The 20,508-nt window shown below is 42.1% G+C and overlaps 1 protein-coding gene across 4 annotated transcripts in view; it reads right to left on the bottom strand.

The window, feature by feature from the left end:
* Cdh6 (cadherin 6) overlaps positions 1-20,508 on the bottom strand; it is a 140,539-nt gene that overhangs the window by 60,271 nt on the left and 59,760 nt on the right. For 3 of the 4 annotated variants that reach the window (XM_006976107.4, XM_042261400.2, XM_015995046.3), the window contains exon 2: positions 2,903-3,266. In XM_006976107.4, coding sequence (XP_006976169.1) covers positions 2,903-3,130 — 228 coding nt within the window. In that variant the 5' untranslated portion in view covers positions 3,131-3,266. Of the gene's footprint in view, positions 1-2,902; positions 3,267-20,508 lie in introns of those variants that run through there. The other variant, XM_076551723.1, reaches the window with a different exon arrangement.

Genomic DNA, 20,508 nt, shown 5'->3' with positions numbered 1-20,508 from the left:
AATGGCTGTGACCAGAAGCGTCTACAGTGCAAACGTCAGGGTAGAAAGGGCAGCTAGGGAGTGGAATCCCATCTGTTTGAGTTGTTCAAAACCATCTAAGTGACTGTGATCAAGAATGACGTAAAAATGTTAGTTTTTGTTAACTTACATGTTTTAGCTTTTCAAAGGGTTACTGAGCTGTTGTTAGAAGAGAAATTCTTACTGAGTCATTTTATTCTAACTATTTACTACATGAGACCATTAGATATTTGTTTCTGCCCAAGGCCAGCCCGAGAAACAGCCCTGTGACCTGAGAGAACTTTGGAATCTCTGCCTTAGCCCAGTGTCTTTTCCTCTAAGGTTTCCAGACACAATTAGTCTAGAATAGTCTCATCAGCTGTCTTTTCTTCCTAGTTAGTTGAAGTTAAAGGTTGTCACACCGAAGGTCCATCCTGCCTCTCCCCTTCTTTTACTTCTCTTTTGGAGTTTTTTTTTTGGGGGGTGGGGTGGGGTGGGGTGGGGAGCTGGAGTGGGATTGACCCTGGGACCTTGACATGTTAGGCAAGTGTTCTACCGCTGAGTTACCTCCCCAGTCTTTCCTCTTTCTTTCTGTAAAATTTCTTCTTATTTTCTTCTACTTTTCATTAGAATAAGAAACCATGTGTCGGTTGGTATCACATTACTGCAGATAGACTTGGGAAGCCGCCATGTCAACAGTTCGAGAACAACGACTCTTAGTTCCCTGGCAGCAGCACTGGCTGGAAGGACTTCAGTTTTTACCTTTGGTATTTTTCCTCTCTAGCTAATATTCCCTTGAGTGCTATGACTTCAAGGAGGAGCAGGGGCCAACAGAAAAGGGCAGAAGACAGTGACGGGTGAGGAAGGGATCTTGTATTTTGCTGCCAATAGACATCTAGATCCAATGAGTGTGGGGAAAGCCATGGTGGTGAAGGGATTTCACCATTAATTGCCACGCTTTTTTTGGCCACTAAGATTTGCTAGTGACCTTATTTTGCTTTTTGCAATGTTATGACACCTAACGTTCAACTTCTTCATTATACATAGACTTAGTAGGGCAAGGAAATTAAGGTTCCCAACAATTTTAGAAACTTTAAGCACATATTGTCTTGGCCAATAGAGACCATCTCACTGGTGCTCCCCTGGAACTCCAGCTGGGGGGTGCAGCTGTCCGCACTTTGCAGGCGAAAAAAGCAAAGCCTGGAAGGCTCATTTACCCATTCAGGGTCATGGCAACTGGCAGTTGAGTGTTGCAGCTTTGGCCATGTACACCCATAGCTTGTAGCTTTCCTCCGTGGCTGTTTTCCCTATCACAATTATAGCTGTAAAACGCATTTGTGCGCATTTTTCCCATTGCTGCTGCTACCATCCCGGACGTCAAGAATCTGCGGTATAATCGAAATGAGATGGTATCACAATTTGGGAAGGAAGAAAAAAAAAAAAAAGCAGGGGAGGGGATTTCAATCATTTTGACAAGGTGCTTTTTAAAGCTTAATCTTCTATGGTAATAATGCTATTTGCATTGTGAAAGTGCTTTAAAGATTAAAAAAGAAGAAACCCTATTACTCTATGAACACGGTGGCGTCAAGTTGCACAGAGGAAATGAAGTACAAGCAAGGGAACATTCTTTCCTCCTGGTCCCAGCAGGTGTGAGTTGCAAAGCAAATTGGTGACAAGATCCTTGGGGCATCACTGTTGCTGTTCTCCAGGTCTCTGGGTATTTTCTCTCTGACTTTATTCCACATTAATAATTCACTGCACTGGAACATTGCCTGGCTACCTCAACCTAAGCCTCCTTCATTGATAGTGGTAAATACTTAAGGAGAATGTTTGCTCAGAGTTATTCAGGGATATTTGATCACAGATTGAAATGTGAACATGCAGCCTTAGGAATCTGCAAAATTTATGCTATTTGCATGATACCCTGATGAAGGTGTTTTAAAATCAATCATAGGCAAGGGCACTTTATCATCTATATTTTTTATGTTCCTTCTCAGTTTCAGAGATGTGGGACAATTATTTTCTTATCCATACCACTTAATGAAATGCAGAATCTACAAGCTACGTACTGGCTACCCTGGCTTGTCTTTTACATCTTTGCCCAGGTTAAATTTTCCTCAGTGACATGGCTGACAACATGAGTAGGCGACACTTCCTTATCGTGACCGTCGAAGGGATGCTGGCTCTCAGAGTGAGTTCCAGGACCTCACTCCTCAATCTACTTTCTAGTCAATAACATGGGCAGACACAGTTACCTAGAAATAGCACCTTTGTGTAACATGAATCTTTCATCAGCCTTGCTACAGTTACGTCCTAAGAATTTAAGATGCTTGGTTCTGGCCAGTTATCTGGGATAAGACTGACCACTCCCACGTGCAGTAATAGTAACTACTATAGCTAACCTCTGGGGCTGAGTGTGGCCCAGAAAAGGTGACTTCCATTCTGAGAGCCAAGGGTGGAGGGAGAAGCAGAGGTAAGAAATAGTTAAAGTGACTCAGGTTCAGAGTGTTTGCTTTCAAAGGGAGAAAAAGGACTTGCTCTCCTCACAGCAAAATCACTCTATTTCTATTTTTAATAGATCCTACTTTACAGAATAGCTGGACCCCATTTTTCCAGCTAAAGTAAAAAAAAAATTAAAGGATTTATGATAATCCTCTGTGGATGGTTGTGGGCGGCTCGTTTTCCACCGGAGCATTCTCTCTCTCTGTTGCACAGCTAATATTTCTCAGCTTCCTGCTACACTTTCATCCCGCAACTACTCAAGCGAGGAGAAAAAAAGTCTTACCAGATAAGCAACAATTCATACTGTATTGGGGAATAGTTTACTCCCTCCCTGTCTATTTCTTAGCAGTAACTTCTTCAGGCTCTTAAGCTTAGACTGTCAAAGCACCCAAAGGAATCCTACCTTGCCCACATACTGATAATCGGATCCTGTGTATTCCTCCAGGAGGAAGAACTGATTCCACATCCAACTCCTTTTCGAACGGCTCAGCTCATGCCTGCTGTTTGCAGGGAGCTCCAGGGCCCTCCTCTTTGCTGGGAAGCCACTAGTCCTTTTAGATAATGGGCTTGAGAAAGTTGAGTAGGGCTGGCCGACCCAAAAGAGCAGCAAGAAGCACAGGTAAGTTCTCATGCTGATGGCAAGGCAGGCTCTTGAGTCTCTGGGTAGTGAGTTCCCCCTTCCTGCGCGCGTCTCTTTTCACTGCACTGGATCCAAGCTCATTCCTCCTTTCGTCCTTAATGTTCTTTGCTTGGCTCTCAGAAGGTATCTGGAAAGAATAGTAACATATCAAGCGGTTTTAGAGAAGCTTAAAATTCAGTGTTAGAGCAAATAGGCAGGAAAAAGAGCACAGAAATTTGAATAGCAAAATAACAACAAAAAAAGTTGGCTATCAATTTTGAACCGAGGAAAACAGTCTTTTAGGTACACAGGATGCGCTATGCAGAAGGGGAGGCACATACCCAGCAGGAAATGCTCTTTCTGTTTTTCCTTTTATATCTCTTACAAATCCGACTTTAAGTAATAGCTTTGCTAGAGTTCAACACACCACGATGGATCATTTCACTACTCGTTTGCTTTGGAATATGTGGGCTGAGATCTGGTTAGAAGCAACGACTTTGTGTTTCTGATTCTATTTGCATATTTATCTCCACGAGCAAGTCCAAGGCAAAGAATACCATAGACAATTTAAATTCAATTGAAAGTGGATCATTTTGAAATTTCACTGGAATATACTGAGCACCTGTGATGTGCCAGGCATGAGTCGAGGCAGAACTCTCTCTGCAGACTCTTGGCTGAAGAGATGTGCTATGATGGATCAGCCGGGTCAAATAAGGTTGGAAAACACCATACGCCATCTCTTCAAAATGCAGATTTGCAGAGGGAAGTTTCTGAAGTGATATTTTTTTTTTGCAATGGTGTTAGTAAGCTTGTATTTAATCCCAAAGCTTTGCAAACTTGACCCTCCCTCCCCCCTCCACCTATGAGACCTATTTACACTATAAAAAATATATAGAATTTATATTTAAGAACCCTGTAATGTACTTTATGTTGGTAAATTGTCATATGCTGTTTGAGCTCATTGAGAAATGGGCTTTAGAAATTTAGTTGTCTCAGAATGTCACTGAAGAGCTCTTGTCTGGGGATAGGCTGCTCCCTTAACGCTGTGGCAGGGAGGAAAGAAACCAGAAAAGCAGCCCCCAATGTGTCCGTCCTGGATCTGACATGCCGCCTGCAGAAACCTGCCAAGTATGACGACATCAAGAAGGTGGTGAAGCAGGCGTCGGAGGGCCCACTAAAGGGTATCCTGGGCTACACTGAGGACCAGGTTGTCTCCTGTGACTTTAACAGTGACCCCCCCCACTCTTCCACCTTCGATGCTGGGGCTGGCATTGCTCTCAATGACAACTTAGCTCATTTCCTGGTATGACAATGAATTTGGCGACAGCAACAGGGTGGTGGACCTCATGGCCTCCATGGCCTCCATGGCCTCCAAGGAGTAAGAAGCCCGCCCTGGACCACTCACCCCAGCAAGGACAGCAAGAGAGACCCTCGGCTGCTGAGCAGTTACTGCCCCATCTCAGCCCCCGATACTGAGCATCTCGCTCACAGTTTCCATCCCAGGCCCCCAGAACAACAGAGAGCCCTACTCTCTTGAACACCATCAATAAAGTTCACTGCACCCCAAAACAAAAAAACCCAAAAAACATTGTGTCTTAGAGAAAGGCAAGCCATTTCCACCTGAGGTGACTATTGTCTGTCCCATGCCAGGAAAATGCCTACAGTGGAAACAGGAAGTTGGATGTTGAGCCATGGGAAGCTCATCCATGGAGAGAAAGCTCAATTGGAATTCCAGCTGATTGCCTCAACATCTCCAATCATTTTTTTTTTAATTTTTTGCTGGATTTTACAAACCATGATTTGATGGTCTTGCATTTGTTTTCTCCATCAGGCTACTCAAGCCATCTTTGCTGGATGCTGTGAGTTCCTGATTTGATGATGCTTTGATTTCTATCTGCTCTTTCTACCTAACAAGTACTTGCTGTTTATCATTTTACTTCTGTTTGTGATATACTTAGGGAACTCTCTCATTTGAAACCAAAAGGATGGCTATGGTAGATCATCTTCCATACAGAATAAACTTGTAAGAAATAAGTAAGTAATATTTCAACTTCCTTAGGAAATCTTTGAATTGGATCTCTAAATTTCACTTGCATTATCAGCACTCAAATTGTTCAAATAGTTTTGATTTTCACAAATGCATTAAACATACCCCAGTATCACAGCAAGGACCACTGACTGCAATTTTCAAAAAAGTCAACTATTAAACAATGTGGGTAATTATTTTCCATGGCAATTATTTAATTTTCAAGAACGCAACCTATTATTCAAAAAATCGTGGAGCCAGACTCTTGGCAAAGACGTCCAGTTTGATTCAATGGCGTATGCAATTAAAGTCAGACATGCCACATCTCCTCCCTACACTCTGCTTCTGCCTCGGCCTCCAAAGGGTGCTGGCATTACAGTCCTGCCCCACCACAACTGGCCTACATTCCTTGAAAAAAAAAAGAATCCAATGAATCCAACAGATAACACATTTATCACACTATTCGAATATTTTCTTGAATAATGCACCAGTAACTACAAGAACTTGGTGATGAGAACATGATGGTTTTTGGGTGGGGGCATCCTCTTTAAACTATACAGATAAACATCGTCGGTAATTGGCCCAGTATTTTTATTTCCACTTGACCCCTGCTATCCTATCACACAGATGTATATAGCTGACAAGGATTTTAACTTTGTGTTGTTTTCTTCACCCCAGCCTTGAGTAATTATAGACATTTAACACGGTACTGAAAGCAATTCTGTTGGGAGGGAGGAAAAATATTTCATCATATTCAGCATTTTCAAACCTTTATTTGATTATTATGCATCTTCTTGACAGCAGGCTGGGGAAGTTGAAAGGTCCACAGGTGACAGAGTTTGCACTGTGACTATTAGTCAAGTTGGAGAAATGCCAGGCCACAGTACGCTCCTCAGGCCTTCGCCTCAGCACAGGTGTGGGTCAGCCGGCCGAGGATCCGTTAGGCAGGGATGATTCTTCCTCCTCTTCTTGGTTGGAGCAGGGAAGGGACTGAGAGAGCATGTGGAGAAAAGCTCTCCAGAGATGCTTATTCATTTTTAGAAATAGAGATTACGCTGGGGTTGATTCAGTGAAAATTACATTTTTCTTAATTTCCCACATTCGCCATTATTTGCGAAGACAAATCCTGCAGTGAAGAATTACTGCTCTGCTCTGTGTGTGCCCCGTGGTGCTGGCAGGAGAGAGGGCTGGAGAGAATGGAGGTGTCAGCTGCTGAAAGCTGACTCCTAAAGGCCATTTTAAAGAAAAATTCATCCCTGTGGGCGTTGTATGCAAACTCTACAAGCTGTTGCCACTTGAATATTAAATATTAGTTCTTTTTTAATACCACAGATACCAAAATGTCAAGTATTTCATTTTTTTCCCTTAGTTAGTAATGAGCTTTTAAAGCGATGCAAATTTAAGCAGTTTCCATGTGCACTGTAATGTTAGTATTGCTATAATCCAGTTCCTGTATCAATCTGACAGGCTGAGACCTAATGAAAAACTCAATATGCAAAAGAGAATGACAACTATCTGCTCATATTTGATGTTAGTTTTTTAGAAGGGTATATTTCTATGTAATTTAATCCCCATGAATCTGGAAAAACTGCCTAATTGCATTTGACCACAGTTTTTTTTTTTCTTTTCTTTTTTTTTTCTTTTGTTGGCGGGGTTATTTTAGTATCTACTCCAGAGAGGGGTGGTTATTTTAGTATCTACTCCAGAGAGGGGCAGTTTCAGGAGTAAATGAGTCACTATGTGCAAAGAACCTGAAATGGTTCCTGCCACTTAAAAATGTATTGCTAAATACTAGCTATTATTATTCTTGTTAATTCCATTTGTATTGCAACCACAGATCCAAATATAACACAGCGGGAGAGTCTGAGGATGGTCAAGTCCCTCTTAGGACTAACTGTTTTTGCATTATCCAGAAAACACCTCCAAGCAAGTCAGAATTCTTTCAAAGTTCAAGAATAGAAGCCCTTTAGGAACGGGTAGACCCATTTGCTAATTGTTTACTTTCCTGTGGCATTCAGTTCAGTTCTGACAGTTAAGAGTGTGGATAAGGAAAGCAGACATCCCCTATCCCTGTGGCTGCTGCTCACTGAAGGAAGGGGACATGGACAAAAGTCCTAAAGGAGCCACACACAGTTCATAGAATGTATGTGTTTTTCTTCCTGTCCATCTTGCAATGTTAAGATTACAAAGAAATCTTTACTTTATTCAGGTGTGAAAAATTCCAGGGCCAGCTTCCACTTAGTTTTGCCTTTGTCCAAATGGTCCTGGTAATCAGCATGCTGACACGATTCTCATTGTAGTGTTAGATAAGAAGTTGATATAACTAGGACAAATGCTATTTACATTTTAGACTTTGCCTAATCCAAAATAATGAAGTGGGAAACAATTGAACATACTCCAAACACATGTCTTTACTGTACAACAGCAATAACGACAGCAACCCCCTCTCTGGGGTTCCAGATGTTGAAGGTCAGGGAGTCGGGCAAAGAAGTGCTGAGAACCATGAGAACTTCCAGGAGTGTGGGAAGCGGGGCATCCCTGAGCAGCGGAGACAGGAGAGAAGCACGGGGCAAACACTAACGGATGTGAGGCTCACCCTGTAGTCTCCCGAAGTCAACGGGAAGGACGAAGAACCGAGGGCATGCACTCATGCTGGATTTTAAAATTGTGGGCACGGTGCTCAATCAGGAAAGAGCCAGAAGATAGATGGTGGGAGGGGGAAGTTGAGGCTGTACCAGTGTGCCACCCTTCCCCCCTCCTTGCATGCCTGTTGGCATCAAGAGCAAATCAGCCAGGCGCATAAACAACACCATAAACACTCAAATCGAAGCGTCTAATTACAGTCGAATGGTAGCTTACGAAGACCCCGACTCTCCTTTGGATTTTCTTTTGGGAGCAAACTTGCTTTTTTCTTAAAGGCAATTGTAATCTCTGAAAGTTGGTTTGTGAAAGTGCTTAATCCAGAGAAACAGTTTGAATCTCGTAGAAGTTTTATGTTAGTGATATGCAGAAGGCAATTAAGATGTTTATGTATAGTAGGGTGAGACCCCCCATAACGTTAGTAATTGCATATATGGAGACTGTATTTGCCCAGAAGACAGTATCAACTTTAGTTATCACAAGAATGCTTAGTTAAAGGGGCTGGAGAGATGGCTCAGTCATTAAGAGCACTGAGTTCATTCCTACCACCCACATGGCAGCTCACAACTGTCTGTAGCTCCAGTTCCAGGAGATCTGACATTCTCACACAGACATACATGCAGACAAAACACCTATGCATGTAAAATAAACACATCATTAAAAATAAAGAACACTTAATCAAGCCCACGTTTTGCTCATATATGCCATTTAGAAAGTTGGATTCATTAATTCAGGTTCTACCAATTTCCCATATGAAATGACTAATCCAGAACCTGAGTTGATGTTCTCCATTGATTAGCAAAGCAGTTCCTTTAGATTTCAGACTTTAATAATATAAAAACGTTTCGTTGGATATGTAGAGTGAGAAGGAGAATTACAAGGTCTTCAAGTTCCCTGGGGCACTTTGGAATCACCTTTCATTCACAAATCATTAATATGCTAATTAGAAAATGTCTCCATTGATTGAATTGCTTCTCCAGTGACTTATGTTTGCTAACAGTTTGAACGACCTGACTGTATTATCTGGTTTTGATGCTGATTCCATTACACTATTTACAGACAAATAATATTAGATATATTGAAAGAGATATAATTACACTAATGCTTTAAAGTTCAGACTTGGCATACATTTATTTGCCCTAGTGTTGGTGATTAATTCTAATCAGGACAATGTTTCTCCACTCTGTCTAGTTTACAAATGAAACCAAACACATCCATTGTTTTGTATGTGGGGGTCTTTAGTTGGGTATTGAAAGCACATTCAGTAAAGCAATGCTATGAACTTTCTTTAACCACTGGCCATAGTAAAAGAACTGAAAAAATTGATGATGAAATTATTTCTTCAGATAAATGATGTTGAATACATGTATCTGTATGGCAGCACAATATTTTGCTTGATGCTACTCACAGAAAACGTTGCTCTAGCCGGGCGGTGGTGGCGCACGCCTTTAGTCCCAGCACTCGGGAGGCAGAGCCAGGTGGATCTCTGTGAGTTCAAGGCCAGCCTGGGCTACAAAGCGAGTCCCAGGAAAGGCACAAAGCTACACAGAGAAACCCTGTCTCGAAAAACCAAAAAAAGAAAAAAAAAAAAGAAAACGTTGCTCTAAAAATCTACACTAAGTCATCTCAGTCCTAAGCATAGCTTTTTAGCCTGTCTGCCATCATTACCTTTGCTTTTCCACTTTATAATTAATGAAGCAGAAAACAGCTGGTTGTTTATAACTACTTCACTCTCTTCCTGACCCCGTTGCACTCCAGGAGTATGACATTCTTTTTACAATTATCGTTTGGGCAGTTTCATACATTAATACAACAAATTTAGTTGTTTTTGCCCCTCATTCCCGCCCATCCCTCTCCCTGTCCTGTTAAAACCCATCTTCTCCTAATATCCCCCTCCTACCTTAACACCTTTTTTTCTGTGTGATTCACTGACTTGAATTAAGAGTCTCTCACCTGAGTGTGAGTGGGAGGTTTAGTGGGGCAAGGGCTACACCACTGTGTGTGTGTTATGACGTCCTTAACTGTCACTATCAATGGTTCCTTAGGGAGGGGAGTGATCTCATGGGCCCGCCCCTGTTCATCATGAAGTGGGAGACAGGCCTAGGCTTGTGCAGGTCCTGTACAGATAACCACAGCTGCAGCGAATGCATGAGTACAGCTGCTGTGTCACATCTGGATGACGCCATTTTGCTGCGCAACCTCGTCATATGCTAGCTCTTGCATTCTTTCTGCCTCCTCTGAACATGTTCTCTAGTCCCACTTTGGTGCACTGGGGCCAGGATATTGTTTAGTACATTACAATCTAGCTAGTTAAGGAAGTAGAACATATACCAGGATGAAATAAACTGTGGTGCTAAACAAACACATAAAAAAAGAGTTTAATAGCCAATTAAGTTTGTTTAAGATTAATTCTTTTAATCACTCCACAAACTTGGTTGAATGGGTTGCCATCTGCTGTGACTAAAAATGCATCTATTGGACATGGAGGATCTTCTGGAAGTGGTCGACACGAGGATAGCACCATCAGGAAATATTTGGTAGGGATTTCACTTGAAGTCTTCATTTCTAAACCCCCATTTCATTTTTCTGTAAATGTCAAAGTCACTGTGGAGTAAAATTGGTTCCGTTTCATGTGTGTAATGAACTCCACTGAAATGTGTCAAGCAGCTTTGGCACCTCTCACCATGTAGTGCTTCCCCTGTGCCAATGAATCATCATGGCAGCAGCCATCAAATGATGCCTGATTTTTTTTGTAAATGTTTATATTTGTGAATAACATGCCAAGCTGTTTGCAAACGAATGCATTTCCAGATGAAGCCATTTCAACAGTATTACTCTCATTCTAAAATCATATTCCACACATTAGATTAATGAAGATAAAATCAAATGTGGTATAGTACATAAAACGGGATTTTATATGTAGTTGGGGCTCAAGGAGTATTTGGTTTGAGATATATAGGACAAAAGAAACACATGTGAATCAAAAGACCACTTCTTGTTCTACATGTAGAAAAATGCCTAAAATTGCCTAAATTATGTTATTGTCAGAGAAATGATCACAATGTGAATAAGACTAGACTCTTTATGCCATATATCTGGGTCAAAAATCTCAGTTCTGCCCAATGACAGCTGGACAAATAGAAGACCTCAGTTTTCTGTATCCATAGTAGCTACCTCTCAGATGCCTGAGAAGATGAAGTAAACATCTGAATATGTGTGGTTTGGCTGTGACACTCAAATGTCTGCCATGACTTCAAAGCCAGAGGATGACTTAGCAAAGGGTACACGTAGGCCATCCTTGGGCCATATGTTGCCTCTCAAATATTTCTATTTTGAATTTTTAAAGTCAGGTATCAATGCCATTACCTAGTTACAAACACAAACTACAAGGCCAACCCACAGGACAAGAAATGCCCACTGATGTAAGGGGGCATGACGATGATGGGCATCACCAACTGCTCTCGGATTGGATTGGAGGCCTGCACTATAGGAGGGAAGACATACCTGGTGCTGTAAATCCAGCTAAAAACCCATGGTAAAAGAGGCCATAGGCCCTTGGGGAGAACTCATTACTGTTGTTTAGCAACACTGACATGGTACCGAACTGCAATAAAAATATTGTTTATACCCATAGACAAATGCAACTCTCATCCTTCATCAGAGAAGCTTCTCTTTCCAGTGAATGTGGGTGAATGCAGATGCTCATAGCTGCTCAACATGCTTAGAATAAATGGTAGACAAATGCTCATCCCTAAGCAGGACATTTTATCACCCCTTCTATGGCTGAGGTGACACTGTGGAAGAGGGAGCAGAACATGTGGATGAGCCCCAAGGAAGTGGGACTGAGAAATACTATCTTCAGGGCATTGCAAAGCTCTTGCAAAAAGGATCTCACAGCAGCTGAAGCTGTTTGCTCTAGGCCTGCTGAGATTGGGTCTGTCAACAGCCAATCATGGATTGGGGCGGGGCTCATAAGGCCCTAATGAATTATTGGCAAATGATGGATTCTGGGATAGTCAATATCTTCAGTTGTATACTTAAAAGGTGAGTCCACCAGACTCCGGTGGATGGTTCCAAACCTGTGACCACACACGTGGTCCTGGTTAAAATCAGTGGGGTGTGTGAAACAAAACAAAAAGGCCCAAGAAGGGGATCCGTGGAGTAGAGGGGAGATGTAGGGGTAGGTGGCTGGAGGATGAGAGCGAACAGAACACACTAATATCTGTATGACCTAATCAAAGAATAGATTTCATCAATGTAAAAAGTAAATAAAAAAGTTGAATCATGGTAATCTTCAAAATGAGCTGAACCTGAATCTTAGCGGTTCTCACTTTTATTATGGAGTGTGGAGATCTGCCCTCTACAGCAGTACTTCCTGCTTGCCAGGGTCCGCACCGCTCCTTACCGTCGTCCCTCAAAAGGGCTTGTGTTTAGCGGTCATGTGTCACCTTGTTCTCGTGGATCCACCTGCAACATCCCCTTGTGTACCTTGCCTGGCTCCTGGGGGCCGTCAGGCTTGTGAGCCCTGTCTTTCTCTGAAAAGATTTACTGATGCGAAGAAAGGAAACGAGAAAGTATTTGATACTTTTAATTAGCTGTTCATGGCATGAATTTTAAACATTTCTATAGCAGACCATATGTTTAGGCTACAGAACTGGATGAAAGACTTGCTTTCATATTACCCTCTGTTTATGTGTTAGGTTCCTCTGGCAGTGACATTAATTTTTTTCTCTTTTTGACATGGAGCCACTTAAGACAATGCAACTTAAATGAGACTGGGAGATGTCAAAACTCACTAATCAATCAGCGTAAATGGCTTCCAGATTTCACTGAGTTTGCTCTTCCTTCAGTCCTTAATGAAAGGGCAGCCTGGGAGAATTTGCTGGTAGCTATGGGCAAGCAGGAGACAGAGTATTTTCGTTGGTACGAGAAGTTCAACAGGTCCAGCGTTATTAAATTACAAAAGGTGTCACATGATTGGGTGTATCACTGAGTAGCTGTGAACTTGATACATCATAGGTATATACGTTCAAGGCTTGTACTTACATAAAGCATAATGGGGAGTGGACAATAGTATTTTTGCTGGTGTAATTTATCATTTCTTATATCAAGTCTTTTAATGAATGTTTTACTTTTATCAGTGATGTCTAACTCATTCACACCATTCTGGTTAACATTTAATATATCCTGTTTCTGGACCCACTATTTGCCAGATCCCCACCAAGTACATCATGATGATCCTGTGAGTGAAGCTCAGAGTGGTAGAGCCACTTGTTCAGTGAGAATTATGATGAAGTTAAACCCTAACAGAGCCATCAGAGGAAAGTGGCCTTGCCCTGAACCCCCCTGAGGAAGTCACAGGCCAGGCTCAATATAGCCATGACCTTAGAATTGACTCTTCATGACTTTCCTAAAAATTAGCACGAGCACAGGTCTCCAAGGGGCAGAAATAGTCATCACAAAGCATACGTGCTAAATAAGCAAACAAACATCTGTGCTGTGCCAGGTAAGTAAGTAAGTAAGTCCTACAGCAGTCTGCTGAGATGGGGCCACCCTCTTATCTTGTTGAATAGTTGAGAAACACAGGATCTGTTAGAGGGTCTGGAGACTGTGCCCAAGGGGACACACTAAGTGAGTGGCAATCATCTACACATTTCTTCTTAACCAAGACATCAACCATCCCATTTGTGTTTTGCTTATGAAACGGCATCTAGGCTTTATTTACTCTCATTTCAGGCAAAAGTTCTACAAATTTATCATGAGCTTTCTAGATCCCCACCAAATTGAAGACAAGGCAAGTGGTACTGGAGGCCGGGCTATTCACATCAGAGGGAGGAGTAACTGAGGCTCAGGGAGTAGCTGCAAAGGCAGGCAGAGGAGATAGATGGGAGGGAAAGAATCAGAGCCTGGCCTTGGGAGAGCCATGAAGACTTATGATCCAGCGCTAAGAGCAGAGCCTGGAATATAGTAACACTAAATACAATAAGTGGATGTACGGGTGAAAGCGTGCATGCAGCCTATAAGCATGAGATGCATGTAGAATGAGATTCATGAGCTAATAACAATCTAAGGAGTAAGCATGAACATATGAGGACTCTGAAGAGCTGGAAGGACATCACTATGATACAAACACATGGACACACACAACGATGGCCTTAAACAGCTAAGAAAAGATTCAAATTCTCCTGAATATTTGGCTTGAGAAAGCATAGACATATAGAATAAATTTGAGAATTACTTTTAAAAGTTGCTATAGCAGTATTTATAAGCTCTCTCTCTCTCTCTCTCTCTCTCTCTCTCTCTCTCTCTCTCTCTCTCACACACACACACACACACACACACCCCTTGTGCAAGCTTTTATATATCTCTAGGCTTTTGTTTCTCAAGTATGAAATTAGAGGGCTAGCTTAGCAGCGGGAGAGAAGCAGACCAGGTCCAGTTTACCCATGTATGTCCCTCCACCAACACTTACAAGGCCCAAGACATTGCCAAGGCTTGGCACGTTGAGCTTCTGTTTCCTCACTTTTCACTCAAGAATAGTAGAAGTGGGGGTTTCAGGGGAGGTGGTGAATAAAACATCCCTTGTTCTCTTTCAAATTACAAATAAATGAAGAAATAAAGGAGTCGTAGATGGAATAAAAGTTACATTCTTTATCGCTTAAAAAAAAGCCAGGTGGAGAAGACGGCTTAGTGTAAAAGTCAAGTAGGATTTCTAAGTAAACTCTGGAATTAGGCAGGCTCCCACTGAGCCTGGGTTACCCTTTATTTTGCCTTTAAAAAAAATGAAAGAAGAAATGGTTTGCATCTCTGGATTGCAGGCTCTGATTCGACAGTTCAGAGCCCGAGTGGATGAGCTTCCTCTCCTATGCCTGGCCAGCTCAAGGTATGGAAGCAGAGGACAGGAGAAAGTGATGGGTAGGTGCCATCTTGGAAGCAGAGGACAGGAGAAAGTGATGGGTAGGTGCCATCTTGACCCCCACTAATTAAAAACATCATTAGAAACACAGTGTTCCCAAGAGCCCGTCCATCACTTATTATTTATTGAAAATTCTTGAATTTACAGGTTTGCTTCTTGGAGTTGTTCACAACATCACTAAAAGGAAAAAAAATATGAATAATTTAAAGATGGAGAGCTTAAATGTTCCCTAAAAATATCTTTTGCTTCAGGTCAATCAATGCATTATACACAAAATAAATTCTTTTCCATTTCACCTCACCTTTCCCAAAACACACACACACACACACACACACACACACACACACACACACACACACCGATGCATGCATGCATGCATACAGAAAGGATAACGATCTAGATATTTTTATGTGCTTCAGACACTTGCCTGTTAACACTGAAATGCTACTGTGGCTATTCTCATCCAAAAGGAAAACTGTATTTTTAGAGGTGTAGGGAGCAAACAGTCAAAACTTCACTGCTGTCTGGAAAGCTTTGTTCGTTCAGTGTGTTTTATGTAACACTATTTGCAGAGGATTCGTACTCTAAATTAGATGCTTCTTAGAATATCTTGGTGTAATAACTTAGAAGAAATGTATTTTAATAAATAATGCATGACAATTTAAGGAGACAGTACAGCATTCAAAGAGTTCTTTGAGATTAAAAAAAAATTGAAGGGGACTTGTGAAGGTGAAGACGTACGTTGTAACTAATTGGAGATGTTTGCTGACCATCAAATTAAACTTGCACTAGACAGTGAGACAATATGCTTGAATGGAATACCGGGTGCTGTATCAACTTTGATTGCCTTCATTTGGAAACTTTAATTAGAACCCCTGTTTACTTGAGTCAAATTGTGCATAAAATATCACACAAAAACATTTTTAAAAGAGAATTTTAATTATACCACGAAAGAAATGCCCCTGTTCAATGTTTACTAAACACTTGCCAGAACAAGTTAATTAATACATGCTTAAAATATGTGAGAGAAGAAGAAGGAAAAGAGGGGGGAAAATCACATTTATCTTTTGTCAAGGTCTGCTGCAGTTGTCACAGGAGTTCCGGTTCCAATTTAACAACTGTCTGTCACAGTGCGCATGTATAATTATAAACAATGGGTGGCCAGACAGCGCAGGCCAGGGGAGAGCGCTTCCCCACTGGAAGCCATGTTCCAAGCCATTGCCCAGCGCGGCTGTCTGCTCCACAGCTGTCCAATCAAGTGCTTTTCCCTTCATCTTCCTTTGTGCTGTGGTACCCTATCAGGGTGCTCAGTTATTGCTTCCCCACATAGGTCAGGAATATGGCTTTTTTAATTATTTAAAACGATAGAAAAATATTTTTAATAAAAAGACCATATGTGGAGAGAAAGACCATATTTGGGTGGCATTGAGCTTTTACTCCTTATCTCATTTCTTTATTTAAAAAAAAAATTCAATTTACATTTATTGGTGTGTGGGAGTGTAAGCATGTGTGGGTGGAGGTCAGGGGACAACTTTTGGAGGTTGATTCTCTCCTATCAGGTGGGTTCCAGGAATGGAACTCAGATCCTCAGACTTGGCAGCAAGCACCTTCCCTGGCTGAGTCATCTGGCCAGACCCTTTCTGTTTCAGTCACTTAGCTGTTTTTTGCTTTATACTGATCTCACTTTCCCTGTCTGTGAATGTGAGCCGTGACTACGTGTATTAGAAAGATGAATACTTACTGGCAAGCTGCTGAGAGGCTACTATAACACTAAGGGGTACCAGTCTTTCTGAGATATGCCATTACCTTAGAAAGTTTATGGAAAATCAGAAGAAAAAGTACCCAAAACTAATTCTGAACCCTTTCGGAGAAAGCATGTAGTGCATTAATTCTCCGTGGCATTATTAGAAAGATTTACCTAAACCCTCTCAGCTTCTCTGTTTCTAAATAGCAGGCCATTTGTCAAGACCCAAGACCATGACTGTTCTTTTCCTGCAAACTCTTCTCATATCAGTTTTGTCCAGAAGCATTTCTGAAATGGTGTTCTGTATCGGGCTTGCTAAAATTTGCTCTCATGTTACTGAAGCCGATTGCCGAATTTCTATAACCCACTAGTCTGGCCTGATCCCATGTGTATTTACAAAATGAACCTGACTTGAAATTCTGTTCCAGTTGAGACAGGAGAGGTGGTCTCTGCTCAGCCCGCAACTGCATTGAATAGAAACCGTGCTAGAGTCTAAATGTCTGTGACTCTGCAAAATTCATACTTCATCCCGAGTGTGACGGTGTTTGAGGCAAGGGTCTGGAGGTCGTTAAGTCATGGGGGTAGAGCCCTCATGAATGAGGTTAGTGCCTGATAAAAGGAATCCTAGGCAGCTCCCTCACCTGGTTCTGTTGGGTGAGGAGAAAGTGAAGAGACAGCTAATAAGGCAGCGAGCCAGCCCGCTAGTAGACGATCCTGCTGGGGTTCATTCTTGGACTTCCAGCCTCCAGACCCCTGAGATATGCATGTCAGCTGTCTATAAGCCACTGGGTTTATAGTATTATTGTTAAGGCAGCTGTAGCAGTTGAGGTATGGTGTATATAAACTGTTAGCACATTACCACAAACATGGGGAAACAGCCATTACTCAGGACTGCTTTAGAGATCACGGCCTACCAAAAGCTGTGTGAGAACAGCATTCGGGCAGGCTACTGTCTTGGAGCTTGACGTAAGGAACAAAGGACCACAGTTTCATGAAAGGTAGCCCGCTTAACAAAACAAAGCTGAAAACTTTCTTATAGGAGTATTTTCCCTTAAAAAAACAAACCCCATACCTGCCCAAAGAGCGCCGTGCAAGATATAAGCCCACCACTGGCTCCCCTGTTCTTATTACTTCCAGCTGGCAGGGAAAACAGACTTTCCTAATGTATTTTCTCTCGGTATAAAATAAGAACCTTGAGTGCCAGCACATTTGCACACCTACCAATTATGAAATGAGTTTCCTGAGTATGAAAACTCAGCCAAGATATAATTTAGCCCTGTAAGCTGCTGTCAGACTCAGCTTTGGTTTCACTCGGAGCATCCAGTATTATTATTTGATTAGTAATTGTTTAATGGACTTCAGTGAAGCTTTCAGTTTTTTTTCCCCACAACACAGTAAAAAGTTTGTGTAAATGAGCACTTTTTTTAATGACTCAGAGCACACACGCACACATACATGCACACACATAGATACCTTTAAAAATGTTTTTGAGAGTCAAGTGTTTCTGACGCACTAAGCTTAAAAGATGCCACAGCTGTGTCACTAATGTAGAATTTGTGTTAGATGACGGTAAATAAAAATCAGGTATCCATGGTTATAAATTCCCATTTCACATTTTCTTTAGCCACAGCAAAAAATTCCAATTAATTGAATCACAGCCAACCACAAATAATGCCAGAAGTGCAGTACTTGGTGCTTCGGGTCATGGGCAAACATTCATTAAGATGCAGAGACTCAGCAGTAAAGACCTGGAATGCAGGCTTTGTCCAAGAATTATTATTATTATTATTATTAGTGTGTGTGTGTGTGTGTGTGTGTGTGTGTGTGTGTGTGTGTGTGATGGATATGACTAAAGTTTCTAGAAAATGTAGCTTCAGCTATTTTAGACTGAGAAAATTAGGTACAATCTTTATTTTGCTTGACTTGGAATTTTGATAAAGTTCTGAAGTGTCATTTTCAAAAATAAAAAGATGAGTTCAGGATTTTTACTTGTATTTTTAAAAAATTGGCACAGAATTTACTTATAAACAAATAGGGACAATGTACAGGTTGTCGATGTCATCAATAAGCCAAGATGCTAACAGTGTGGATGGACTAAGGTTCATACACTTGCCCCAATGACTTTGTGGAATTGCTGTTTAAATTTCTTTATTGTTCTTCTCTGTTTCATGTTCCATGGGAGTGCCAGATAAGCAGGGATCTCAATATTCGAGTGATTCACAATAAGAACTCACAGGATAAGACATATAGCACCTCCCATCTTCTACCCATCTACTTGCCTTCACATTTAACTTCTGAACTTGTCAGAAGGCATAGAAACCCATGTGAGCCCCTGCAGACATGTTTTTAGTGCCTTGTCTGAATTCTAGCTCCTGTGTGGTCCAGACATGATAGTTGCAGGGAGGAGATGATGTTTGCCATGAAAATGCTTTGGTTCTTTAGGATTCACCTGGTCTGGTGCCTATCTTGCTTCCTGGGACAGGATGGAACCTGGAAACAATTCAACTTTGCCCAGAAAACTAAGTAAAAATATTTCCTTTGGGTTCCCAAGTGGTAGCTGTTTCTCATAGTTTTAGTCATTGGCCATCACCCTGTGTGGTACACTGACCCTACATGCCAGGAAAGGAGGCCTGGATGAAGTCATGGGGGTGATGCCTTACTCCTTTTGAAGCTGGTGGTTTACATTGTGGAGGATGCTCTCATTATATATGCTGTGGTCTTTCTCCTTGTGAATATTCCTGAATCTCGGTTGACAGCAGTTGATCTGAAAGACCTGAGGTTTCTGCAAGGGGCTCAAACAACTGATTAGTGTACCGCTGGAAGTGCCTGCAAATGTCTGAGGATATGTGGGCCGAAGAACCCCTTCTCCAGCTTTCACTGGACCATCTATCCTACCTTGGAGCTCCTCTGCTCACCATTTCATTAGGTTGATCGTGTTCTGCTGGTCAGGACCAGCAGCTTTTGTGTGGGATGGGCACTTAGAGGCTGAGAGTCCTTTGAAGGCAGAACTGCCAGGCCAGTGTGTGCATTGCTCTTAGCATCTCAGCTGCATCTTGGTATGAAGGCAGGAACGGAACCAGAGTATGTTAGTTCTGCTCCTAGGATTGGTAATGTTGGCACCTAGCTCAACTATCAGAAGAGTGTCCGGGATCACTCCCTTTGGCATAGCCTGGGCAGACTGGAGTGTCACTGCCCATGGTGCCTTGTTCATGCCCCCATCCTAGGGACCCCAGCAACCAAGGGGTGGGCAGAATGGAAGAAGACCTGGGATAAGAGCTGGTGCTGCTGAAGACCTGGAGAGATGTGAAATAAAGGGGAAAGAGCTGGAGCAGTGCACTGGTTTCTTTGTGAAAGTGCAGAAGCTTCTCAATTTGGGCCTCTTGCCAAGTGACTCACGACTTCACCTCTCTTCTGGTGTATGTGCCAGGATCTTTGGTTTTAAAATCATCTCAAACTCTGGATTCTGGAAGCCTGTTTATTTAGACATTTCTTCCCCGGTAGAATTCCAGGGAACTCATTCTTCTCGAATGTTTGTATGAAGATATCAGATTTTAACCCCATCCACTTTGTCTGCCTTTAGGGTGATCATTACGGAGTCCAAGACTGAGGCAATTCCCGTCACTGGTGTTGCCCTTCTTCTAAGAAGCAGCAGGTTCACAATGTCTAAGGTGACTTTGGAATCAAATCTATATTCTCGACCATGGACTGTTGACTTCTATGGCCAGTCATTCTCTGGGGTTCTGTTTAAAGAAGCGGGGCATTGTTTAGGCTTGGGTTCAACATAGTGCTACTTCACTTCCTTTTTTTGATAGACAGCCATTGCTCCTTAGATCCATAGCAGGAAGTATCACTTGGGTTCCATAGAGACAGCTGGCCAAATCAGCAGCTCTGGGAAGCACAGGACCTCAGGTCTTAGCAGGGTTCACCCGTATCTTAATACCTTCCCAGTTTATCTCTTTGTTCATCATTTAAGACCCCAAAGGAATCAGAGGAAACTAGAGGGAGCCCAAGCAGAGATGCTACAGGGTGTTTTGCATCTTTCAAAACACTCCAAGTGTGGCTTT

This window comes from Peromyscus maniculatus, chromosome 15, assembly GCF_049852395.1.
Source record: "Peromyscus maniculatus bairdii isolate BWxNUB_F1_BW_parent chromosome 15, HU_Pman_BW_mat_3.1, whole genome shotgun sequence".
NCBI lineage: Eukaryota > Metazoa > Chordata > Mammalia > Rodentia > Cricetidae > Peromyscus > Peromyscus maniculatus.
This window is presented reverse-complemented; position numbering and strand designations above follow the sequence as displayed.